This window comes from Chlorocebus sabaeus, chromosome 20 (assembly GCF_047675955.1).
Source record: "Chlorocebus sabaeus isolate Y175 chromosome 20, mChlSab1.0.hap1, whole genome shotgun sequence".
In the NCBI taxonomy this organism is placed as follows: domain Eukaryota; kingdom Metazoa; phylum Chordata; class Mammalia; order Primates; family Cercopithecidae; genus Chlorocebus; species Chlorocebus sabaeus.
In genome coordinates this window covers 17,468,482-17,492,345 of record NC_132923.1, presented here as the reverse complement: position 1 = coordinate 17,492,345, position 23,864 = coordinate 17,468,482, and the positions used below count along the sequence as shown (strand labels likewise).

Below are 23,864 nucleotides of genomic sequence, written 5' to 3'. Positions count from 1 at the left end.
TCCCCACCTTTTCACTTTGTACTTCTGCTACTTCTTGAAGAAAGCACTCTAGCCATAAATCCCAACTAGACCCTAGATACTGGTCCCCTGGTCATCCATCAGCTTTAGCTCTCACCACCTCTCCTCTGCCTGCAGGGCTCTGTGCAGGTTGACCTTTTAGCTATAGACTGTGTATAAATAGAACTTCCTACATGCACCTTGGGACTCATGTGTTAAAAGCCTTTATTTTATACAAGGTAATCCTAGTGGTAGTAGCCAAATAGAGACATGGAGATAAATTTACAAGACAACTTTGCTTCTTTCTCATAATTCATTGAGCCAAACAAGAATGTAAGAATAGCAACAACAAAGGATGATTTATAATTTCTACTCTACATGTCACCATGGCAAGATATATAAGTGGCTTTCATAGAACAGATTTAAAAGTTACAAGGCAGTTATCAGCAAATTAACATGTGTACTTTGTTTCAGAATTTATCATCATTGTAGTTAGTGCACAAGGTTTGGAATCAGGCTAGCTGGGTTTATATTTTGGTTCCGGCACTTGCTAGCTATGTAACCTTAGGTTAGTTACCTAACCTCCCAACATCACCATCTATAAAATGGGGCTAATAACACCTACCTCATTGAGTTATGAGGATTAAATGAGTTAATGAATGTCAAATACTTAAAACCATGCTTGGCACATAATAAACATCCAATGAATGTTTGCTATTATCACCACCACCTCCATTACCATCATGTTTAGTAATAACTGAAATTATCACAATACTATCAGACCAGGGCCCAAAAATGAATTAAACATTAAACTAATTTTAGTACAAATAGGATAATAGTTGCTGAAGTAAAACTTGAAAGAACACTGATATTTACTTTATATTCATCATCATTGCAAAACTGGTTAAAAAACATAGGAAGGCACAATAAAAGTTTAATCAATGAGTAAAAATTTTTGATGGCTAAATAGAGGAACTTTGTATGTTGTACTCAAGAGTAAATGAGAATGTGAAGCATTCTGAAAACTACAAAATGCTGTATCAAAATAGGACATTATTAAAGAGAATAGATTCCACTTTAAAATGTTTTACAAAGTAAGATGTTATTTTATTTTATACTTTCAACTACCTTACTGAAAAATCTACACCTATCATCTCAAGAAAATAGGATAAGAAGCAACCTAACCAAGGTCATTCAGGGATCCATCCTCAGTGAGTCACAGTCAGAACATGAAGATAAGAATGTGAAGAAGAAACTGACATTCTTGCATGCTGTTTGGTGCCTCCGCAAAGAATGCAAAGGATGTAGAAGCGGCAGTTGTAAGAATATCCGTGAATTAAAAATCAGATTGGCTTCACTCTGCTTTTTAGGAGGCAAAACAGCAAAACAAAACAAAACAAAACAAAACAAAAAAACAAAGACAAAACCAAAAAACAGTTCTTTAGCCAACTAGAAGTCAGTTCAATTAGAACTTTCTCAATTAGAAATGGAGGAGTAGTTCTAGAAAAAAACAGAACACTGTATGGCAAGAAAAAAAGAAAGCTACAGATGAATTTTGGTTAATGAGTAGAAACCTAACAGAACTCAGGTGATGGGTCAGTGCGAAGACCTATAAATGACCTTGCTATGCTCAGTAAGCAGAGAAGTTAAGGAAATCTGTGAAGCCTCTGAACTGGAGAAAAAAAGATAGGATATTGTTAAGAAATGGTAGAGAGAGAAAACTGTAAATGCCTGAGCAGAGTTAAATTAACTCAAGCTGGAGTCAGCATATCAACTCTGTACCTATAAATTCTCTCTCGACATCAAGGGTCTGACAGCGTGGCTGAGCAGCATCTACCCTAAAGGAGTAAATTTCTCTGTTGAAATTTAGGAGGAAGATTTAGGCCTCATATTGTAATCTTCAGAAGAGAAAGTCTTGAACTCCTGAATGGTGGCAGTAGAATAGAGTCCAGAAAAGAACGAGAATAAGTGTTCTCTGTGAGGAGGCTAGAGGCTAGGTTAGTTACAACAGTGACAGAGTGAATCCAAAGCATTACCTTTGGGCACAAAGATCAGCACGTTAGGCAGAAGTTAAGCTGTAAAAAAGAAAGAAGGCAAGAAAAGGAAAGAAAGTTGTTTGACTGCTATTATCTCATATACTCTCAGGTAGCTTAAGATCCATAGAACACTGTCTTTTAGTTATAAAATACATACACATCAAAGTAAATACTCTCAAACTCATTTACAGTGCAGCTCCTTAAAAATAATCCATCCATCACATGTGGTTCTGATCAACAAACTTACTTGGATATTTATGGAAGCTGCAGTATTTTTCAAACTACATCTTAAGAAATCCAAAATTGTGTGGCACTGTCTCAGGAGCCCATGGGTTGTGGAGTGGGGTGGGTAACGGGGGAAAGGGAAATCAAACAAGCAGGGCTAAAAATACTCCTCTGCTTCTTAAATCAGAAAAGCTTTGCTTTTATCTGTTTTATATAACAGGGATTCATGTAAGATTTCATTTGATAAAAGACTACTGGTAAAGTGGGAAAAGCATAGGCAAGACTAGCTTTGAACTGTGTTACTGCTATTTACTTACTCTGTGACTTGGGAAAATTACCTAAACTCTCTGAACCTTAGTTTCCTCTTTTATAAAATGGGAAGAATAATATTTACAAATTGTTGTATGAAGTAAATAAGACAAAGTATATGTAACACATACCATGAGGCTTTAGCACATAGCACGCACCAGCTGTTAGTTCCTTTTCTAAAAGACAAGGAATATAGAGATAGACAGATAGATTAGAGAGAGAGAGAGAGAGAGAGAGAGAGAGAGAGAGAGAGAGAGACAAGCAGACAGACAGATGGGTTTGGGAGGCTTTTTTGTTTGCTTTTCAGACAGGATCTTAACTGTGCAGTGGCACAATCACTGCTCACTGCAGCCTTCCTGGACTCATGGGATTCTCTTACCTCAGTCTCCTGACTAGCTGGGACTACATGCATATGCCACTAAGCTCGGCTAATTTTTTGAATATTTTATAGAGACAAGTCTCACTATGTTGCCCACGCTGGTCTCAAATTCCTGAGCTCAAGAAATACACCGGCTTCGGCCTCCCACAGTGCTGGGATTACAGGCGTCAGCCACCGTGCTTGGCCAATAGATGTTTAAATAAATAAACAAACAAACAAACAAATAAATAAATAAATAAATAAATAAATAAATAAATAAATGTGTATAAATATATTTATACAAAAAATATACATATTTTTGTGTGTGTGTGCAGATATAGTTGCAGAAGATTCTGCAGACAACTCTTCTATAACTTGCAGTCATTCAAAAGATACACTGAGCAAGAATTTGGAGGTCAGCAGCATCACTCTCTTTAGCATTTCCAGGCCATGGTTGCCGTACTATCTGCTAGCATAAATCCTTAGCATTCAGCTACAGTTCTTCCTTCCTCTATATTTTCAACAGTTACTATCAGTAGTTTTCATTAGCTACTCAAAGCTATTTTGCAAAGAATTTAAATATTATTATCATTTATAATAAACTAGGTCAGTTCACAAAAGCAACCAACCACAAGAACACTTTAAACAAACAGACTCACTGACTGAGATTAAAAGGAGCTTTAGAGTGGATCCATGCAACACCTTTATTTGCCACGAGAGATGAAGTAACCTCATCAAATTGGCAGAGTAATCAACTAGCAAAATTCCCAGATGGTTGTAGTAGCTCTCGAACACATACCATGCCGATTAGCTCATGTTGCATGTTGCATGAACAATACATGGCAGAGAAAAGCTAAAAGTCAGTGGGAACACTACCCCAATTTAATGTCATTAACAATGCAGAAACCTACGGTAACAAATACTAATTGCAAAATATGGAATGAAATGCCTACATTAAATCTTACCATCCTAATTCCACCATTGTGTGACATTGGGCAAGTTACTTAACTAAAGACTATTTCTTCACGTTTGAAATAAGGTGGCAATACCTGCCTCAAGGTCTTGTTATGAACAATATCTCTTCGCAGTATTCTTGCCAAAAATCCATAACCTCAGTCTAATCACAAAGAAAAATCAGACAAACCTAAACTGAGAGACATTCTACAAAATAACTGACCAGTTCTCTTCAAAAGTGCCAAGGTCATGAAAGAGAAAATGTATAGATTAGAAAACACATGAAAGCAAAATGCAATGTAGGATCCTGGATTTGATCTTGGACTAAGTAAAGGGACAGTGAAAATCTAGTGAAATTTGAACTAAGTCTGTAGCTAAATTACTATTTTTGTACCAACATTAATTTCTTGATTTTGATAACTGTATTATGATTATTCAAGACAAAGCTTGGTGAAGCGTACACAGAAATTCTCTGTACTAATTTTGCAACTCTGTAAATCTAAAATTATTTTTAAATTAAAAAAATTTAAGTCTTGTGAGAATTAAATACAGGGTCCAAATTTTAAACCATGCTTTTTTTTAAGGCATAATTCTTCATCTAATGGCTATACTTGGCAATTGTTAACAGCAAGAACATTATGTGAATACTGGCCAAACCCAGGCTAGGAACTGCTAATAATGAAGCATGTTCAACTGCAATAAAATGTGGACACTTTATCATACTTCAACTGAATAACAAATATTTTTGCAAAAATCTAACCATCAGTATTTCACTCTTTGCACAACACAATCATGACTTAGTTCTTAAAGAAGTATGGATTCTGTGTTTGGCCAATGATGACAGGCTTAAATTTACCTAATACCATCAACATTTAAACAGAACATGTCAAGTCTTAATTCCTCTGACTCTATGACTACGCTCATCTTGTCAGATTTCAACAGTTTTCTGTCAGGCAACACCTGGCAAAATAAACCGTTTTCATATAAATTGTAGACATCCCATAATGAGTATGGAGTGATGTGCTGTTATTCCTGTTTCTCCCTAATTTTTATTTTCAACTTCAGTTTACATCTGGCCTTGAGAGATAAAAGCCCGCATCTGAGATAAGCAAAAATGCCCTATGTCAAGCTTTTTACCCAAGATTTTGTTTTAAAAAAGAAAAACACTAAAAACCATTAAAACAACCTAGGAATCACAATACTTTATTAGTTAGAGTTTCTAACATAGCACTGCTATGGCTCATTCACTTTTGCTTCACACCTCAGGGAGTAAGTGCACAGCCAAGGCAAATAAAAACTAACGTGGCTATTTCTTGGTTTTTGATAGAACCATTCATATGATAAATATACATTTTTTCCCATTATACTAGTCTTGCAAAATAATCTTTGTTTTCTACAAAGGTTATGAGATATCATAAAAATGTCTAATGCATCTGGTTTAAGAATCCAATGCCTCTTTCACATATTTCTGCATCTGTTCACGAAATCCCCTTGACTTCAAAGGAAGCTTTTCAAGAGAAAAAGAAGATACATACAGGAAAAGTGGCCATAAATTTTTAGTAGTCCTTTTCTAAGGCCATTTTAATAATGGCACTGTGGGACAAGTATCTTCCCCAGAAACCTAAAATATCACAAATGGTATTAATGACTAAAGATTTGTATAAAGATTTATGATTTCAAAACTTTTTTCTGGTTATAAAAAAGTGTGTCTTCAATTTAGACATGTGAAAAATATGGAATGCTGTAAAAGGAAACAAATAACTTTTAATTCACTATTTAGGAAGGCCAAAGCAAAAATTAAAAAGTTAAAAAAGTTTGTTCCCTTCCAGTCTTTTTTTCTACATATATGTTTATATAAACACTTATATATAAACATAACACTGTAATAACACTATGAACACAATTTTGTGTCTTAGTCTTTTGAAAGACCACATTAATTTTTCAAACCATCATTTTCAATGACTGAAATTATATGTAGATTTACACTTTAAAAAAATACTCGCACATTTAATTCTTATTCTACTCAAAGCTAAATTAAAGGTTTAGAAACATTCATCTGTACTGGAAATTCTACATCTTGAAACAATCTAGATTAATAATTAACTTTAATAGCCCTATTCATAAATGCCACTGCAACAATAGTAGAGGTTTAAGAAATTTTTTCTTTAGCATTTATAATGACTTAGTGTCTTAAACTTCCCTGGGCAGTCTTTAGCAGGCTGTAGTTTTTTACTTTTTTTCTTTTTTCTCTTTGATTCTCTATTCTCAAGACATCTTCAATTCTTTAGTTTGGAATAAGAGGAAGTTTGGGTCTAAGGCTTAGCTACTTTGATAACACAGGTGTTAATGTGCTATTAATTATAAATAATCAGCTAATTCTGCTTCTGCAGAATAAAACCCTCAAATTTCAAGAAGAGGAATTCTTGATAAATTTATCTAATTTTTGATAAATTTATCTAATTGTCTTGCCTAACATTGCTGCTGAAATTTAAAGTAACATTTGAATAGTTGTTTGTTGACAAGGAGCTTCCTGGTAATATATTAATACATTAGCTTATAAGAATTTTGTGAGGCTCACATCAATAAAAAAACGGAAGTTCAAAAAATTTATGACATGATTAGAAAAATAAGTTGAACTTAAATCTTGGTTTCCATAATTACTCTCATTGGCTTTGTTTTGGCTTTATAATCATGGAACTATAGATTTCCCAAGGCTTGAAGGAACATTAACATGTCAATCAGTCCAACTCTTCCTCCACTCAATATGAGAAAAAAAAGAAAAAAAAAGTCCCAAAGAGATTGACTCCTCACACAGCTATCAAGCGGCAGACCAAACCCTTGACCTCTGGGCTACCTTCCAGTCTAGCTCTCAACACATCAGTTACAATAGGTGTGACATCCTCACACCTACGCATTATAGCAATGAATATGCAAACGACGCCAGGAAATTACATTATCACATTATCTCCTTTCCCTCTAGTTCCCAGAAGCTATCTCCCGTAGACATCGTATGTCAAAGTGCTTGCCACTGAGACTGCACTTGGAAGACGTTTGGTAAAAGCCTGAATAACAGAAAGAGTATCCCTTCCCCCTGACTTTTTTGCTTTGAGGGTAAAATTCCAAATATTTAAGACAAATCCCAATAAGACCAGGCCGTGACATGGTCTCCATACGACGAGATTAATGGTAACAGCAGTGCTGTCAAGCACAGGACAGGACGAACTCTGTGGCAGCTTGCGGTCACTCTTTCACCTGCTAGATACAGCAGTGCTGTGGAGTCACGAGAAGCAACCAGAATGGAAGAAGCACTGACAGTTGCTCAAGTACCACACTGCCAATCTGCTGCCCGGACCTAAGCCGCCCAATGCCTAACAAGACTTCTCTAACCTCTCCGATAGCCCCTTAGCTTGTTGTTAGGGTGAGGAGGGTAAAAACAGTAATAGGACCACGATAAGAAGAGCAGTCTCTAAAACAACCGGTCTCTGAAAACATCACAGCTAGGGTAGCCTCACCGCGTTGCCCGGCAACAGCGGCGGCGCTCGGCTCCCAGAACTGGAGGCGACCTCAAGACGTCAGGAAGCGGCGCGCTTTTTCCACCAAGGGACCTTTACGTCATCACGTATCCTTGCAACGTCACTACGCTCTGAGTAGGCCGGCAGTCATAGGCGAGTAGACCTTAGGCGAGAGAAGGCACGTACTTTCCCTAAGAAGCGGGAGGAGAGAAATAGAGGGCAGTGGGATGAGAAGAACCTCGCGCGTGGGAAGCCGCGGAGGGAAGGGCCGTCTTTGGTTACCTGGGGAGCGGGAGCAGCTGCGGATCCTTTATGAAGTGCCCGGATGAACCTCCAGCACCCACGCGCTTTCCGCATTGAGTGCAGCGCCATCTCGAGAAGGGCGGAGCCGTCTTTTCACAATGACGTCTGTTCAGAGAGCCAATCCTCGTCTCGCGACTCCTGCTTGCTGGGCGCGGCCCGGGCCTCCAGGCTCCGCGGCGCAGCCGCTATCAGGCGGAGTGCAGTTTTTACCGAGCAGGTGGGGACAGGAACGAGGTGGGGCTTTAGTGATTTTCCCTGGATTCCGTGTCTGCCCAGCCTTACTGGAAGGAGAATCTCTTTGGGGATTATTAGTAGCAGCCCTTTAGACTGGGAAGAAAGTCAAGTAGGCTGCCTTTCTCGGCTTTGTGAAGGCAACCTTGAAGTTTGTTTAGGAACTCCCAGTTCTTTTAGAGGGCAGTGTAAGTGGTGTTTTTAGACGTATGTGGCCTCATTACCCTTTTTTTTCTTTGAGACAAGGTCTCACTCTCGCCCAGGCTGAAGTGCAGTGGCGCGATCTCGGCTCACTGTAACCTCCGCCTCCCAGGCTCAAGCTGTTCGGCCTCAGCCTCCTGAGTAGCTGGGACCACAAGGGTGCGCCACCACGCCCGGCTAAGTTTTGTATTTTTGGTAGAGACAGGGTTTCACCATGTTGCCCAGGCCCTCTCAAACTCCTGAGCTCAAGCCAAGCCATCTGCCTCGGCCTCCCAAAGTGCTAGGATTACAGGCATGCACCACCGCACTGGGCTTATGTGGCCTTATTTCATTCGTCCTGTGAACTTTGTTGAACCCTACCGTAATGTGCTAGGCACTGAAAGTACAGAGAAAGTCATATCTTGCCTTCAAGATGTGTACAGTTTAATAGAGTATCGGATAAATAAATGATGTATACACTTAATAGGTGTTAAAGAAGCAAACACCAAGTTTTGAGGAGGAGTGGTTAGGACTGGGGTGTTTCAACCTGATCTAGGAAAGACTGCAGGAAGGTTATACCTGATGGAAGAAATTGTTTTGTTTGGGGTTATGATAAAATTTAATATAGTTCTCCTGCTTCTGTTAATTCACCTAAAAATCGCCCAGACAGATTTACGAGTGTTTCAGTAAAAATATAACTGGAAGAAATTAATGAGGATTCCTTTATGTGTTTTGTTATAATTCATCCAGCTACTGAAAATTACCAAGGAGAGGTAGAGATAAAGAGATGCCTATAAAGGAGCTGAAATCTACCAGGGTAAGACAAAACAGTAAATTAAAACCATATAGTATAATCTTGTAGGTATACAAAGTACTGGTGAAGTTCAAGTATAATTGGTGTAATTTAGAAGTGAGCGAAAAGGGATAAAGGCAAAAAAAAAAAAAAAAACTAGGAAACCAAGTTACAGCCTTCAACAAAACTCATCAGTTTGGTTTTGGCTGTTAAATTTGAGGTGCTTGTAGTACTTCCAAAATGTGGTACCCATGGAATAGATACATGGGTCTGAAGCTCAGAAGCGATATGAACTACAGAACAGATGGTAATTGAAACCAAGGAAATCCTTGAGACCACCAGATAGAGTTTGTGGAATGAAAGCAGCCAGATGATGGAAATAAAGGAGCCGAGAGGTGTTGTAGAACCCAAAGAATGTGATATTACTGAGACCTTGGAAACAAACCTTGCCGGGGAAAGGGGATGTATGTTATCCCTTGTAAAATGCAGTTTAATAAATGCCCTACATGTTTTACTCATACATGGAGCAAAGCATTATAGTACAGTTTTTTACATATATTTTATTAATTAGATTATATGACCCTAGCAATTAGCAAGGTTAGATTTCTGACATCCTTAGCCATCTAGATAGCAAGATAAAACCTAGCAATGAGACTGTGGTGCACCAAAAGCTGTCAAAGGGTATACCTACTTTATTTCTTCAAGAAGTAGTTCTTAGTCTTACGTGCAGACTCCCATGACCAATAATATTTTCGTGGGACGTATTTCCAAGACATAGTCCACTAAAAAAGGTGGGACTTTCAGACCACAAGTTTGATAACTTAAGTATCCTGATTTTTAAAATCAAAAATATTTGCAATTTTTAGACTTTGTTAGAAGTAATAAATTGTGTTTTGCACCGTGGTGGTCACCTGGTAACTCTCAGGTGTCACTCAGCCAGCCTTGCTTCTTGGACAAGGACTATAGTTTATATTTCTAACATCTCCCCCAGCACCTAGAATAGTCTCTTGTGCCGAGTAGGCACCTCTTTTAAAAGTAAATTGGATTTTAACAAATTACACAGCTTATTGTCAGCGATTGATATGCTTTTAACCGCCGGAAGGAAGTTCACAGAAAAGACACAGGATGTATTAAAAATGAACCAGTTCTGTCTACTTTTGTACTTTTTCACAGTAAGCATTTTGATGTTGGGGAAAGTATGACTACAAAGCTCACCATCTTCTAAGAGGAGGAATATATTCAGCTCAGTATATTTAACTTATTTTAATAAGTTTTTAATGTAACCGTGACTCCTCTGGGAAAGATATTATTCAATGTATGTTTAAAGAAAAAACCTGTAATACACTTTTGAAATATTTTCATACAAAATGGTTAACATTTAAAAGTGTATATATATATCATGGGCTGGGCATGGTGGCTCACACCTGTAATCCCAGCACTTTGGGAGGCCGGGGTGGGCAGATCGCTTGAGGTCAGGAGTTCCAGACCAGCCTGGCCAACATGGTGAAACCCCATCTCTACGAAAAATACAAAAATTATCCGGGCATGGTGGTGTGTGCCTGTAGTCCCAGCTACTCAGGAGGCTGAGACACGAGAGTTGCTTGAACCAGGGAGGTGGAGGTTTCAGGGAGCCCAGACCGAGCCACTGCATTCCACACTGGGCGACACAGCTAGACTGTCTCAGAAAAAAAAAAAAAAGAAAGAAAGAAAAGTGTGTATTATGCAGTTGGTTATATGGAAAATTCTCCTATGGAATACTTCTTTCTCCAACAGTGTTGTTTAAATGAAGCACCATTGTATTTAATGACAGTATTTTACCACTGCTATCATTTGAGTAAGCTAAAGAACTTTGGTAAAGTGAGATATAAATGTTGTATTGAGAGCAGACTTTAAACATACCTAAGATTAAAAACTTCTATAGTCCTATTCTTATAGCATGAACTATGTGTCTACATATGTTCATGCTTACAATTTTGAACACTTGTTTAAATTTTGATTTCTCATCAACACTTTTACTTTATAGTAAGTTCTGGTAATTTTGTTCTCTCCTTAACATTCCGTGCAAATCCTCTCTTGCTAGAAACAACAGATTAAAACCAGACTGGCAGTTGGGAAATGGTTTCTATTGCAACCATGTGTGTCAGAAGAAAGGATTAGGTTTCCTTGTCCAAGAACATCAAGGGGAACCTCCACCTCTGCAGACACACCTCTATTCCTTAGTAATGGAGAGTTTATACCTAGTTAGATTTAAATGGGATAAGGGAAGAGTTTAAATCCATTCTTAGCTCAAGCAGTATAATCAGCCCTCAAGTCTCAAAGTATCCAATTTTGTTTCTCTAATTTAATTCTAAGTGTCAGGTTGGTATTAGATGCTGATCAAGGTGATGGAGATTTGCCCTACACATTTATTCACTTAAAGAAGAATTTTGCAGACTGCAAAGACTAGATGGCAGTTGTCTTCAAAACTTACTTAAAGCACAGTTCATTCACCCCTGACCTTTCATTTATATTGAATATGTTTTTTCAAATATAGAAGAGATTCCATAATAAAAGCGAACAAATCTCTCTCTTCATAATTATGGGGTACAGTTCTCTGTACATGTTCTCTGACCATGCCATCTTATGCTGGACCTATTATAAGGACCCACATTAAAGTGAGGCAGATCCTGCTTTTGAGTGAGATAACTTCCAAGAGTCATTAAAGTATGTGGGAAGCTGTAATAATGATTATTCTTTTTTTACCTTTGGCTTAACTTTAGTTCCTCCTCTTATTTTATAACTGATGAAACTGATCCACAGATATTAAGTACCTTGACCAAAATCACACAAGTAAAAGCAAGAATGAGAAGAACCTTCAGTCAGGTGCAGTGGCTCATGCCTGTAATCCCAGCACTTTGGGAGGGCGAGGTGTGCGGATCACCTGAGGTCAGGAGTTTGAGACCAGCCTGGCCAACATGGTGAAACCCCGTCTACTGAAAATACAAAAATTAGCCAGGCATGGTGGCAGGTGCCTGTAATCGCTACTCAGGAGGCTGAGGCGGGAGAATCACTCCAAACCAGAAGGCAGCAGTTGCAGTGAGCCAAGATTGTGCCGCTGCACTCCAGCCTGGGCAACAAGGGCAAAACTCCATCTCAAAAAAAAAAGAAGAACCTTCATCTCCAGATGAGTGTTCTACTTTGACACCATGGTAAAGCTGAAGAGGCTAAAGCTAGGGCCAGTCCAAATGGGGGAAGGTTCCACATAAAGCCACATCCTTGTGTTAGGCTTCAAAGTCAGAACAAGCAAGTATCCTATTTTTAAAGGCTGATACTCTCATCTCCATCCCTAATGTAAAAAGATGTTGTCTTTCCCTAGTAGTTTTTGGGAGAGAGCAAATTATAGCGTCTTATTGTAAGGACAATAATCAGAAGCTCATCTTATCTTTGGGAAGGCTTAAAGGGTTTTTTAGGGAGCCATCATTATCACTTTATTTCTGGAAGAAAGAGCAAAATGCAAGAAGAAACTAAGTGATGTGAATAGCAAAATGGGATTTTTCTCAGAGTACTTTTTTCTTAAAATTAAGGGACAAGGCCACACTCTGTATTGCCAGGTTCAACTTCTTGCCTTAAAGACAGTTTTCCACCCCACAACAGTGAAGATATTTTGATGAGAGTTAAGGTGGGGAAGGTGGGTAGAAAGTCAGAACAGATACAAGTGAATAACATGCATGAAAACTGACTCCGTTACGTGTAGAGTTGTTAGTGTGCAGAACCAGGAGGAATACTGATTACATAGCAATGTTACAGGCCCCAGGATTCCTGTTTATATTTAATATTTTCTCTCCATACTCTTACAAATGGTCGTTTCAACATTAGAGAACAGGTCTTTTAAAAAAGGCAGAGAATTTCTCCCTTGTGTATGGATCTAGAATAGAGAATAATTTGGGAGAATTGTAAGACTATTTCAGTGTTCCTTATCCCCATTTTGCATCCTCAGTCTTAGGACGTGTATCCCGTAGAGGAAATACAACTTTAAAATGAGCAAAATTAAACTTTTGAAAGTATATTTTATTTTGTTGTCTCTCTTTGCATGGTGTATCTTTTCTACTTGGTATGGCCCTAAAGACAAGATCCTTATACTATCTGTACACTTATTCTATTTTAAAATCACCATCCTTTGCTCCCAGCTACTTTATAACTTGGGGGAGCAGGGTTTGCAATTCAAAGCTTATCTTTTACAAAAAGAACATTAACAAGATCTCCAAAAAGCTCCCTCGAGTGGCTTTTAGATAGGCTCTTTTCTGTTTGTCTTTGTAATCAAACTACATTAGATTCCATCCAACACCCTGTCTTCTAGTATGATGCTATGAACCTAGGTGTCACTACTGAAAGTAAAACATAATGCTTAGATCTTGATATTTGTAAAAACACGATTAAAAGATATCTTTGCCTCTCTAAAAATAGGGTCTTGACCTCACTGTCTCAGTCAAATTCCACTTCAGCCCATGAGATTTCATTGGACTTCCCCAGATTCATTGACAACTGCAATCAACCATATTTTTCTTTACTTTTTCTCCTCAGTAAGTAGAACTGAGCACGATCTTGGAGAAAATCAGCATGCATTACTGATCTGTGAACCATTCACCGTTCACATGCTTCTTTTTCCGTGTATGTGCCTCTTTTTCCTTGTGTGTAAAGTGAGGGGAAGAAAGAGGAGGGCTACATGACACCATTGTAACTCTTGTGTTTCAAGACACTCGTTTCTGCCTTGTCTCAGATTATAGTCATTTAGAAATACAGAAATAGGTATTATAGTCAGAATCCACATTTTAGAGTATATCTGCTGACCCCATGTCTGTGGAAGATACTGAGATGTAGGTTCTGAGAATGGGCCTCAAAATTTTTCTCAAGACTGTGCTCCAGGAAGCTATGTTCAACCAAGTGAAATTGCCCCTGCTTGTCATCCTAGCATAGCAGGTTTCCGTTTATGAAAGACAGAGAATATGCAACTCTCAGCCACCTGAATATGAAGTGGCTTTCCACAGATCTCTTTTTGAAGGGTAGGTGGGAAGAATATCTTGACCTGTTTTCGTTCTCTGTAGCAGTTCCTCTAGCTCCCAACTGTATTACTTTTGGCTTGTTCTCAGAAATATGCTGCTTCTTTTGTAATCGGCAGTCACAATGATTTGTGTGCCAGCTGCTAGCCTAAGAGATCCAGAAGAGGGCTACCTAACAGGTGCTGTGGCATTTAGAAGAGGAATGGAACCACTGTCTACCCACAGCTTGTAGGTGTGGAGAACAAAGTATATGTGTGTTGGAGAGATGGTGGGTGGGAAATAAATACCCCTGCCTCTCTCTCCTCTCACGCTTTGATCTTCTGATCTTTTGGTTACTCCCATTTGATGAACCTCAGAGCAAAGGAGTATGACTTATCCAGTCCGTAAAGGTCAGTCCCTCTGCCAGCCCCTTCCCCAGATGCACAGAACAAAATGCAAAATGATAGACAATGGATCCGAATGAAAATATTCACTGTAGAGCTATCTATTTACAGAACTAGGAATATAACTAAAAATGATAAAAACCAAAATCATCTTAGGATAACTTTTTAAACAGGCATTAAACTCTTAAAGGAAAGAACTTTATCTTCATCTCTGACTTAGAGTACTAGGCACATCCAAGATGGACTCATCAGTGCTGTACGTGGAAACTAAGAAAAAAAAAAGAAGGAGCTCAATAAATATTGGCAAATTGGTTAAATGAACAAAACACATGCGAGGAGAAGGAGGGAAATGTGCAATGGGATATTTTAGATAGTGCAGAGGGTTGGGAAAAAAATTTTTTTTGAGCCTAAGAAACCCTGGAAGCATTTTTTAATTCTCTACTACATGCTTGCTTTCTTGTGGTTTGCTCTTTATGCTAAAAAGCAGAATGCATAAAACATTCTGATTAGTTAAGGGTTATTACTTAGGTTCCAAACAATGTTTCACATATAAATCTAAATTACTACTTTTCCTCCATTCTGCTTCCCTTTCTGTTTGGTCAAATCCCTGTGGGAGAGAGTAGCATTCCTGTGGTGGGTAAAATAATTTCTATGGAAATTTTTCAAAATGCAATTTCTCTAAACATTATGTGAAGATATGATTTATTTCTGGATTCAGTCCTTGTGCTTGCATCATTTTCCAATTTATCATCAAGTTTTCTGTGTGCCAGTTCTGTGTTTAAGGATCTGTTCGTATCAGTTGTAATCTAAGAGGGTAAACTTCCACTAGGAGGACTGAAGCAGAAAAGGAGAAAATGTGTCCCAGAAGGCAATGGGTGCACTGAAAAGAAGATGGGACTTTATTCCCGGTCCTAACACTGCTGTAGCAAGTAAAGTGACATTGGAAAGTCCTTAACTTTGCCACTTTTTTTTTTTTTTAGACCGAGTTTCACTCTGTTGCCCAGGCTGGAGTGCAGTGGAGTGATCTGGACTCACTGCAACCTCTGCCTCCTGGGTTCAAGCAATTCTCTTGCCTTAGCCTCCTGGGTAGCTGGGATTTCAGGTGCCTGCCACCATGCCTGGCTAATTTTTGCATTTTTCGTAGAGATGGGGTTTCACCATGTTGGCCAGATTGGTCTCGAACTCCTGATCTCAAGTGATCCACCTGCCTCAGCCTCCCAAAGTGCTGGGATTACAGGCATGAGCCACAGGGCCCAGGCAACTTTTGAACCTTTTTATGCACGTATGTGTCTGAAAAGAAGTGAGAATGTTTGAACCAAATGCCTCTCAAGGTTCCTTCTAGCCATTAACATATAAGCTTATGCTCATGTAGGTGTTGTTGCATTTCTAACCCAAGGACTGCCCAGTACTTTGGAAATACAGGTTAATAAGTGGAATTATCCTGCTATTTTGACAGAGGATCCCACTGGCACCTCAATGATTCGTTGATTGTTATATCATGAATTTGTGGAAGACCCAGAAACCGTGTCTTGGGTAGTCTAGCGTTGGAGGAATTGAATCAAATTGTGACTAACTTGAAGAAAAAAATTTGTTAGAAAACATTAGATAATAAATTCAAAATAAAGGAGAAATAAAGAGTCTTCTAATATTATTACGTGCATCTCTTGGTGGGGATTGGAGGGGGCCACAGTTTGGGAGCTAGTATTGTGGGAGAGAGCCTGGAGGGAAGAGTAAAATCTGGAAGAGATGGGAAAACCATTTATCACTAAAGGTTGTCAGGCAAAGGCACCAGTACTTGTATTCATTCATACTGTTCACTCATTTAAAAAAAAAAAAATCATTTAATGCATTCTTACTGCATGTCCATGAAACTAAAGCACTGAAAAGGTAATTTTTATGTTATCCGAGTACCACATATGATACTTCTTACGTATTATCAAATGTATCACCTTTTCTTGGCTCTAGTTTCCTATTTCCCACTCCAAAACCTCAGAGGCATGCAATTGGAAAACCACCTTTCTTTCCTCCCTCCGTCACTGCCATCCTGCCCACATGTATTGACCAACTCCAATTAACATGGTTGTGTCTAGGATGCTGGCACTCCATGGAGGATTAAAATATGAATCCCACCATAGAAAAGCTGAGTATTGCAGGGAGGATTCCTTATAAACTTATGAAATACAACAGGAAGATAGGTGCCATTCTAGAGCATGAGCATGATAGTATGAACTCAAGTCCCCTATTATTATTTTTATTTTATTTTATTTTTTTGAGACGGAGTCTCACTCCGTCGCCCAGGCTAGAGTGCAGTGTTGCAATCTCGGCTCAACACAACCTCCACTTCCCGGGTTCAAGCGATTCTCCTACCTCAGCCTCCTGAATAGCTGGGATTATAGGCGCCTGCCACCACGCCTGGCTAATTTTTGTATTTTTAGTAGAGATGAGGTTTCACCATGTTGGGCAGGCTAGTCTCAAACTCCTGATCTCAGGTGATCCACCCGCCTCAGCCTCCCACAGAACTGGGATTACAGGCATGAGCCACCACGCCCAGCCAAGTTCCCTATTTTTAAAAATATTAGCTACTAGATAATTTAGTATGAGTCCACACAACCACTGACAGTGAAAACAGGGACATACTTCTTGGGGCCTTTCTCCTGGTCTACGTGCACAACCCCACCACACGAGTAAGAGGCAGGGGTACTTACAACTTACGTTGTCACTGCTAGTTATTACCTCAGTAAAAACCAGACTACCATGCCTAATGCAGAGAAGGTTACAGGACTGTGGTTTCTCCTCAAAGAGTAACATTCATTTAGAACTTAGTCATCCCTCTTATCCCAGAACTGCTTGAGAATTAAGGAGGGAAAGAAAAGAAGAGGGTCTCTAGCTCTGGCCTTTACTGTGTTGGGAAGATCCCCACTCTAATCATGTTGCCACTCCTTTTTTTTAAAACAATAATAAGGTCTCCTTTTCTAGAACACTCAGCTCATAGGTTTTTAGACCTGTCCAACTGACATTTAACACCATGAAATGGTGGAGTTGGGGAGGTCATGAGACTGGTAACACACAAACAGATTTTCAAGAGCTTGACATTCCATTATTTACTCACCTAGCAAATACTTATTGAGTGTCTATTGTGCCAGGCACTGAGCTAAATACACAGAGCTGAATAGGATACTATCCATGTCCTTCAAGATCTCAGTTTAATTAGGGAGAAGGCAAACAGCAAACAGAATTTCAAGTCATAGGATGTTGGCTGTGGGTTTGTCAAAAAAAAAAAAAAGAAGAAGAATAAAAAAAATTCAAAAGAAACATCTTTGTATCAGGAAGCCCTTTCGATTTCCTTAGAATCACACTTTATGAGCAATCCTAGCCTCACTGCTTGCTATTTGTATAACCTTGGACAGGCTGCCTAAGAGTTCTGGACCCCAGTGTCGTCATCTGAAGATGGGGGCAAAGAATAAGCTCCCCAAGTTTCCTTACTGCTCTAAAATGAATACTGAGCTCAGTCTTGAAGGAGTGTCTGTATAGAATTTTGAATTGGAAAGAGGAGCAGGGTGCTCTTAGGACAGAGAACTGCAAGGATATGAGAAAGGACAGAGAAAGCAAGGATATGCAAATGAATAGGGCATAAAGAAAGGTGGGAGTAAAGAGAATAAGGTACCAACACATCTCCCTGCTTCTACCTTCACCCTGTTCCGTGTATTTTCAATCAGCCACCAGAGTGGTCTATTAAAATGTAAGTCAGGTCATGGTCACTCCTTTGCCCAAAACCCTCCAGTGGCTTTCCATGTCATTTGGAAAAAATCCAAAGTTGTCAAAACCTATAAGACCTAAGTGACCTGCATCTCCCATCCCAACCTCTCTTTCTGGCCCTTTCCCCATTGCCTTCCCCCTGCTTTGCTCTACTCCAGATGTGCTGGTCTCCTCACCAATGCTCACCAGTTACCACCTAAAATCTTTTACTTTATTTTCTCCTCCTCTAGAATATAAGCAGCATAGGAGCATGGCCTTTTGTCTGCTTTATTATGTATCCTCAAAGTTCAGAATGTGCATGTCTAGTAACGTATTTGTTAAATGCATTTTCTTATTTACAGATAAGGAAACTAAGATCAAAGTGAATGCACATGAAGTCAAACTGCTCTTTCGGAGAGTGCGGACCAGAACGTGCACAGATTTTCTGTGTCTCTGCCCCAAGGGCTTTATGGTAGACAGAATGAGGGGCCCTGAAGATGACTATATGGCAGAAGGAACTTTGCAGATGTGATTAAAAATCTTGAGATGAGAATATTATCCTGGTTTATTCTCCAATGTAATCATAGAGGTTTTTCTAACAGGGGGGCAGGAGAGTCAGTCTGAGAAGGAAATGTGATGATGGAAACAGAGGTTGGAAGATGGAAGGGGACCGAGAGCCAAGGAATGCAGGTAGAAAAGAAAAGCCTGGATTCTCCCCTAAAGCCTCCAGGTGGAATTCAGCCCTGCCTCCACCTTGATTTCAGGGCTTCTTACCCCAAGAACCATAAGCTAATACATTTGTTTCTGTTTTTGTTTTCTTTGAGATGGAGTCTTGCTCTGCTGCCCAGACTGGAGTACAGTGGAGCGATCTCAGCTCACTGCAACCTCTGCCTCCTGGGCTCAAGCGATTTTCCTGCCTCAGCCTCCCAAATAGCTGGGATTACGGGCGCCTACCACACCCGGCTAATTGTTTTGTATTTTTAGTTGAGATGAGGTTTTGCCATGTGCTGGCCAGGTTGTTCTCGAACCCCTGACCTCAGGTGATCCACCTGCCTCAGCCTCCCAAAGTGCTGGGATTACAGGTCTGAGCCACTGCACTCAACCATATGAGTTGTTTTAAGCCTTCAAGTTTGTGATACCTTGTTAGAGCAGCAATAGGGAACTAATACAACTTCTATTCACTGCATCTTCAGAGAAAAATGCTGGGCAGGTAAGGTGGGGACAGTTTGTTGATTCATTATTTAATAATTAGCTATTGAGCACCCCTCCCCACTTTTTTGGTGGAACACTGTGTGTAGTAATATGAGGTAAAGAACATAATTTGTGCTCTCAGAAGCTTACTAGCTAGCAGCTACAGCTATGGCTAGGGAATGGCTAGCCTTGAATTCAAGGGGGTAGGATTTGCACCTAACTTGAGACCAATGCTTAGACTTCCAGATGCAAAAACTGGGAGCCTCCTTCCAGGATTTGATCTCAACACAGACAAGAGTGTTTGTTCACTCATTTATTAATTGACTCAACCAACATTTACTGTATACATATATCTGTTTCAGCAAAGAAGACAGGGAGGATATGAAAGGGGAACTTTCACATCTTAATGTAATTTTTTAAAAAAAAAGCAGTAGGATTAAGTGTCTGTGTGTGCTTTAATTTGAAGATTTCTAGTATTTTTTCATGTTTTAATTAATTATTTTTGAGGCAGGGTCTCACTGTCTCACCCAGGCTAGAGTGCACAGGTAAAATCATAACTCACTGTAGCCTCAACCTCCTGGCCTCAAGTCGTCCTCCCACCTAAGCCTCCCAAATAGCTATGACTACAGGCATGTACCACCACACCCAGGCAATTTATTTTATTTTATTATTTTAGAAAAGGGTTCAGCCTGTGTTTCCCAGGCTGATCATATCTCTTGGCATCAAGCAGTCCTCCCACCTCAGCCTCCAAAGTGCTGGGATTACAGGTGTGTGCCATGGCACCCAGGCCAGTATTTTTTTTTTTAATTAAAAAAATGGTGGCTCACGCCTGTAATCCCAACACTTTGGGTGGCCGAGGTGGGCAGATCACAAGGTCAGGAGTTTGAGACCAGCCTGTCCAACATGGTGATACCCCATCTCTACCAAAATACAAAAAATAAATTAGCCAGGCATGGTGGCACACACCTGTAAATCCCAGCTACTCCAGAGGCTGAGGCAGGAGAATTGCTTAAACCCCAGAGGCAGAGGTTGCATGAGCCAAGATCATGCCACTACACTCCAGCCTGGGCAACAGAGCAAGACTCCTTCTCAGGGAAAAAAAAAAAAAAAAGAGGAAACATTTTCTGAAAGCTAGTCTAAGCCAGGTAGTATGAAAGACACTGAAGATAAAAGAGCAGCCTTGAACTCTGGACACTTACAGCTTAATAGGAGTGACAAGTGAACAGGGGATTGCCACACCCGAAGCTCTTGTGACCTCTTGTGACTAGAGAGAGCAACAAGGTTTCTGTAGAGGCCCAGAGGGGTCCTCCACCCCTGCTTGGAGGACAGTACTGGGGTAGAGAGGATCAAGTAGAGATTCCCAAAAGTAACATCTCAATTGAGCAGTCTGATCCTCAGCAAGCCTCGGGCCCTTTGGCCTTGCCTACCCTGGCCTTGGTTGTTTTGCTAACCAGAGTCAGCTGTGTTGTGGGTGTCTTTTCCTCTCTCCCGGTGTCCCCGGCTGGACCCTTCACTCTTTGCCTCCCACGCCCTGGCATGACACAGGCATTTTCAGACCCTTTCCCAAGATTCTGTTTACAGCCAGCATCCTGTGCAGCTCGTAAGGAGTCATAAGCCCATGATGAGATAAGAGGAGGAACTTGGAGGAAAACATGATGAACATGGACAAAGCCAAGGGGGGAAAATATGCATGTTTTTGTTTGCTTTTTCCAAACAGGATGCTTTCACACCACTGTCTGTAATCCAAACAGTATGTTTCTCCTTAACATACTGTGAAGATGTGAAGCCGCATGAGAAATGTTCTCCCAAGATGGAGTTAGTGTCCCTCCTGGAGCTCCCTCAGCACCCTGTGCTCCCACATTTCAAAGGATCACTCACACCCTAGCCCATTTCCTCACTGTCTAATGTTCTCCATGGACCCCTAAGATCCTTCTAGAGCCATGAGCAGCCTTGCTTGAGGTTGTATGGCATATACCCTGTGCACAGTGAATGCTCAGTAAATAACTGCGCCATTGAACTGAATAGAATAAAACAGCACAGATACTAGTTTGGTCAAATTTTAAAACATCAGAAGTTCAACTCTCATTTTGGAAGGCGGGGATGTGATTAAAATTCAATTTTAATCGATTATTTCTCAGAAAACATAAAAATGTTCCTACAATTCTCAAATAAATATTTACCAATTACATTTTCAACCTGATTTGACACTCTGAGGAGGGGGGAAGCTTGAGTACATCATAAAAACTTCAGTTTACCTCTAACTTGTGGTCGTGTGTGAAGAAGGAGCACAGGATACAGAAGAGGGAAAAATGCTTTGAAAACTAAAGTAGGTTGCAAATGTTAGTTGGTTTTCACACAACGGACACAGAAACCGCCTGTGCATTCAGGCACTTGCAGACTGAAGCAAACAGCTGTATTTGGATAAGGCAGAGGAATAGTGGGAGGAACTGTTTCTTGTTGCACAGAGCATTCAGTTGTTCTGGGCTTTACCAGGACACAGATGGTTTTCCTTGCTGGAATTGGTCAGGGAGGGCAGGGGAAGTGCCCAGGCTTTGCTTTCCCATAATCGACAGTACAGAGTTTTAAGAAATATTTGAACAGTAGCACTGTTCTGGTACCTACTTGGGAAAGCCAATTCTTGATTTTAAAAAATCAAATCAAAACAGTGACAGTGACACATTCTGCTTCCATTTCATACCATTCCTGACTTCTTAGAAGCGGTTGATGCTAGTGGTCTTCTCTGGCAGGGATTGCTAGCCCTGGCTTTGCAGCAGCCCATGGAGCCGCCAGTTCTCCAGGGGAATTGCAAAATACTGCTAAATATTCTAAAAACGAAATTAAATATTCATTTTGTTGTAATTTACATGCGCCATCCAATACTTTTAGAAGATGTCAGTACCATGGAATGACATGACCAGCAATAATATGTTGCAACTCTGAGATAGAGCTAGAAATTCTCAGAATCAGAAGCTGATGGTCCTGCAGTCCAATGCCGTGTGATTTTCACTGTGGCCAGCTGTACAAGACTTAGCCTATACTTCACTCTGTGTAACTGTAAAACATTTTGTAAGTCTAAGATGGTAATATATTCTTTCATAAAACCTCAATCTACTGAGTTCTAATCATTCTTGATCTTTCTCAAATAAATAGTGGTCAAATCTTTCCCAAAAACTAAGTAACTAAGCATTCACATTTTACAACTATAATGTAATTTTGGCATGAGAAAACTATTTTCTGGTCTCCAGGATCTAGAAAGTAAACATGTAACAAACAATTAGGAATGTGGTATCGGGTAGTCAAATGTTCTACACGTCTCCAGCCTAAGCTCTCCACTTCAGATTTCTTGCTCTTTTCCTTTTTGCTTAAGCATATCTTGGTATGTTGCCTGGGAGTTTACGTGTGTTACCACAACAGAACAAAGAATTATGTAATATAAAGCCCAACTTGTTTTTCTTTTCCCTACCAATTGTACTATAACTTAGACAAAATTCAACCATTTTCTTTCATTATGTACAGTGGCTATTAAAAAGAAAGTATGTAGAAAAAAATTTTTCAGGAAACAGTGGGAAACTAATGCATCATGATCTGCTTAACAGGGGGCTGTAAATAGAAGTCAAGTCCAGACCATGGAAATTGCTTCTTTAAAATATATTTTTTTTCAATTTTAAAAGTCATACATTCACATGGTTTTAAAAAAACCTTCAAACTAAAGAATACAAAATAAAAAGTAAAAGTTCTGCCCTCCAACCTACTACCCCAACTCCTGAATCCCACTGCCAAGAGAAACAGTCATTTGTTGTGCATCTTTCTAGAAGAATTCTATGCATATTACAGAGATGTCACAAATACCCACATGCTTTCTTACAAGCGCTGTGACTTGATTTTTCTCCTTACTGTGCTTTGAGCATCTTTAGATATTAGTAAACATATACACCTCAGTTAAAAAAAATCAATAGGTGGGTGTAATGGTGCATGCCTGTAGTCCCAGCTATTTGGGAGGCAGACAGGCAGGAAGATCCCCTGAGCCCAGGAATTCCAATCTACCCCGGGCATCTTGGCAAGACCCTGTCTCTTAAGAAAAAAAAAAGCTTTATAGTATTCTGTTGAGTAAGAGTATTATTATTTGTTTATACAACCTCTTTTTGGTGGACATTTGGCTTGCGTTTAGATAGTTACTGATGCAAACAATGCTTACAGTGAACTTTTGTAAATATATATTTGTATATATAAGAGAATAAATCTTATACCTGCAGAGTAAATTTCTGAAAGTGAATCACTAATTCTGAGATTATGTGCATCTCCAGAGATGTTAACAAACATATACACCCAGCAACAGTACAAGACAGTGTATTTCCCAACTGCTCCCTCACTGAGATTTTTTTAAAAACATATAAACACTATTATAAGTTACCTCTGGAGTTAAAGAATAACTTTTGCTTTTTACTTTCATAGACATCTGTACTATGTAAACTTGATGTAGTGAGGATGTTTTCTTTTGTAATTAAAAGAGATTAAAGAGATTCGGAACACTTGTTTGTAACTGGTTTTGGAATGAAATTTCACTTGGAAAATAAACACCTAGAATATGAGACTATTCATCAATAGAAAACCATTGTAGGGA

At 39.5% G+C, this 23,864-nt stretch overlaps 1 protein-coding gene and 1 long non-coding RNA gene across 6 annotated transcripts in view; one reads left to right on the top strand and one right to left on the bottom strand.

The window, feature by feature from the left end:
- The window catches only part of WARS2 (tryptophanyl tRNA synthetase 2, mitochondrial), a 120,009-nt gene extending 112,233 nt beyond the window's left edge, over nt 1–7,776 (bottom strand). For 3 of the 4 annotated variants that reach the window (XM_073008439.1, XM_073008440.1, XM_073008442.1), the window contains exon 1: nt 7,674–7,776. In XM_073008439.1, coding sequence (XP_072864540.1) covers nt 7,674–7,763 — 90 coding nt within the window. In that variant the 5' untranslated portion in view covers nt 7,764–7,776. Of the gene's footprint in view, nt 1–7,391; nt 7,583–7,673 lie in introns of all 4 variants that reach the window. The other variant, XM_073008441.1, reaches the window with a different exon arrangement.
- Nucleotides 7,771–23,020, top strand: LOC140709475 (uncharacterized). Of its 2 annotated transcripts, XR_012089969.1 has the most exons (3): nt 7,771–7,911; nt 8,856–8,922; nt 18,415–23,020. It is a non-coding gene; the product is annotated as an uncharacterized lncRNA (long non-coding RNA). The 2 variants fall into 2 exon arrangements; XR_012089968.1 differs by lacking the exon at nt 18,415–23,020 and having other exon boundaries at nt 8,856–14,615.
- The last annotated feature ends 844 nt before the right edge of the window (nt 23,021–23,864 follow it).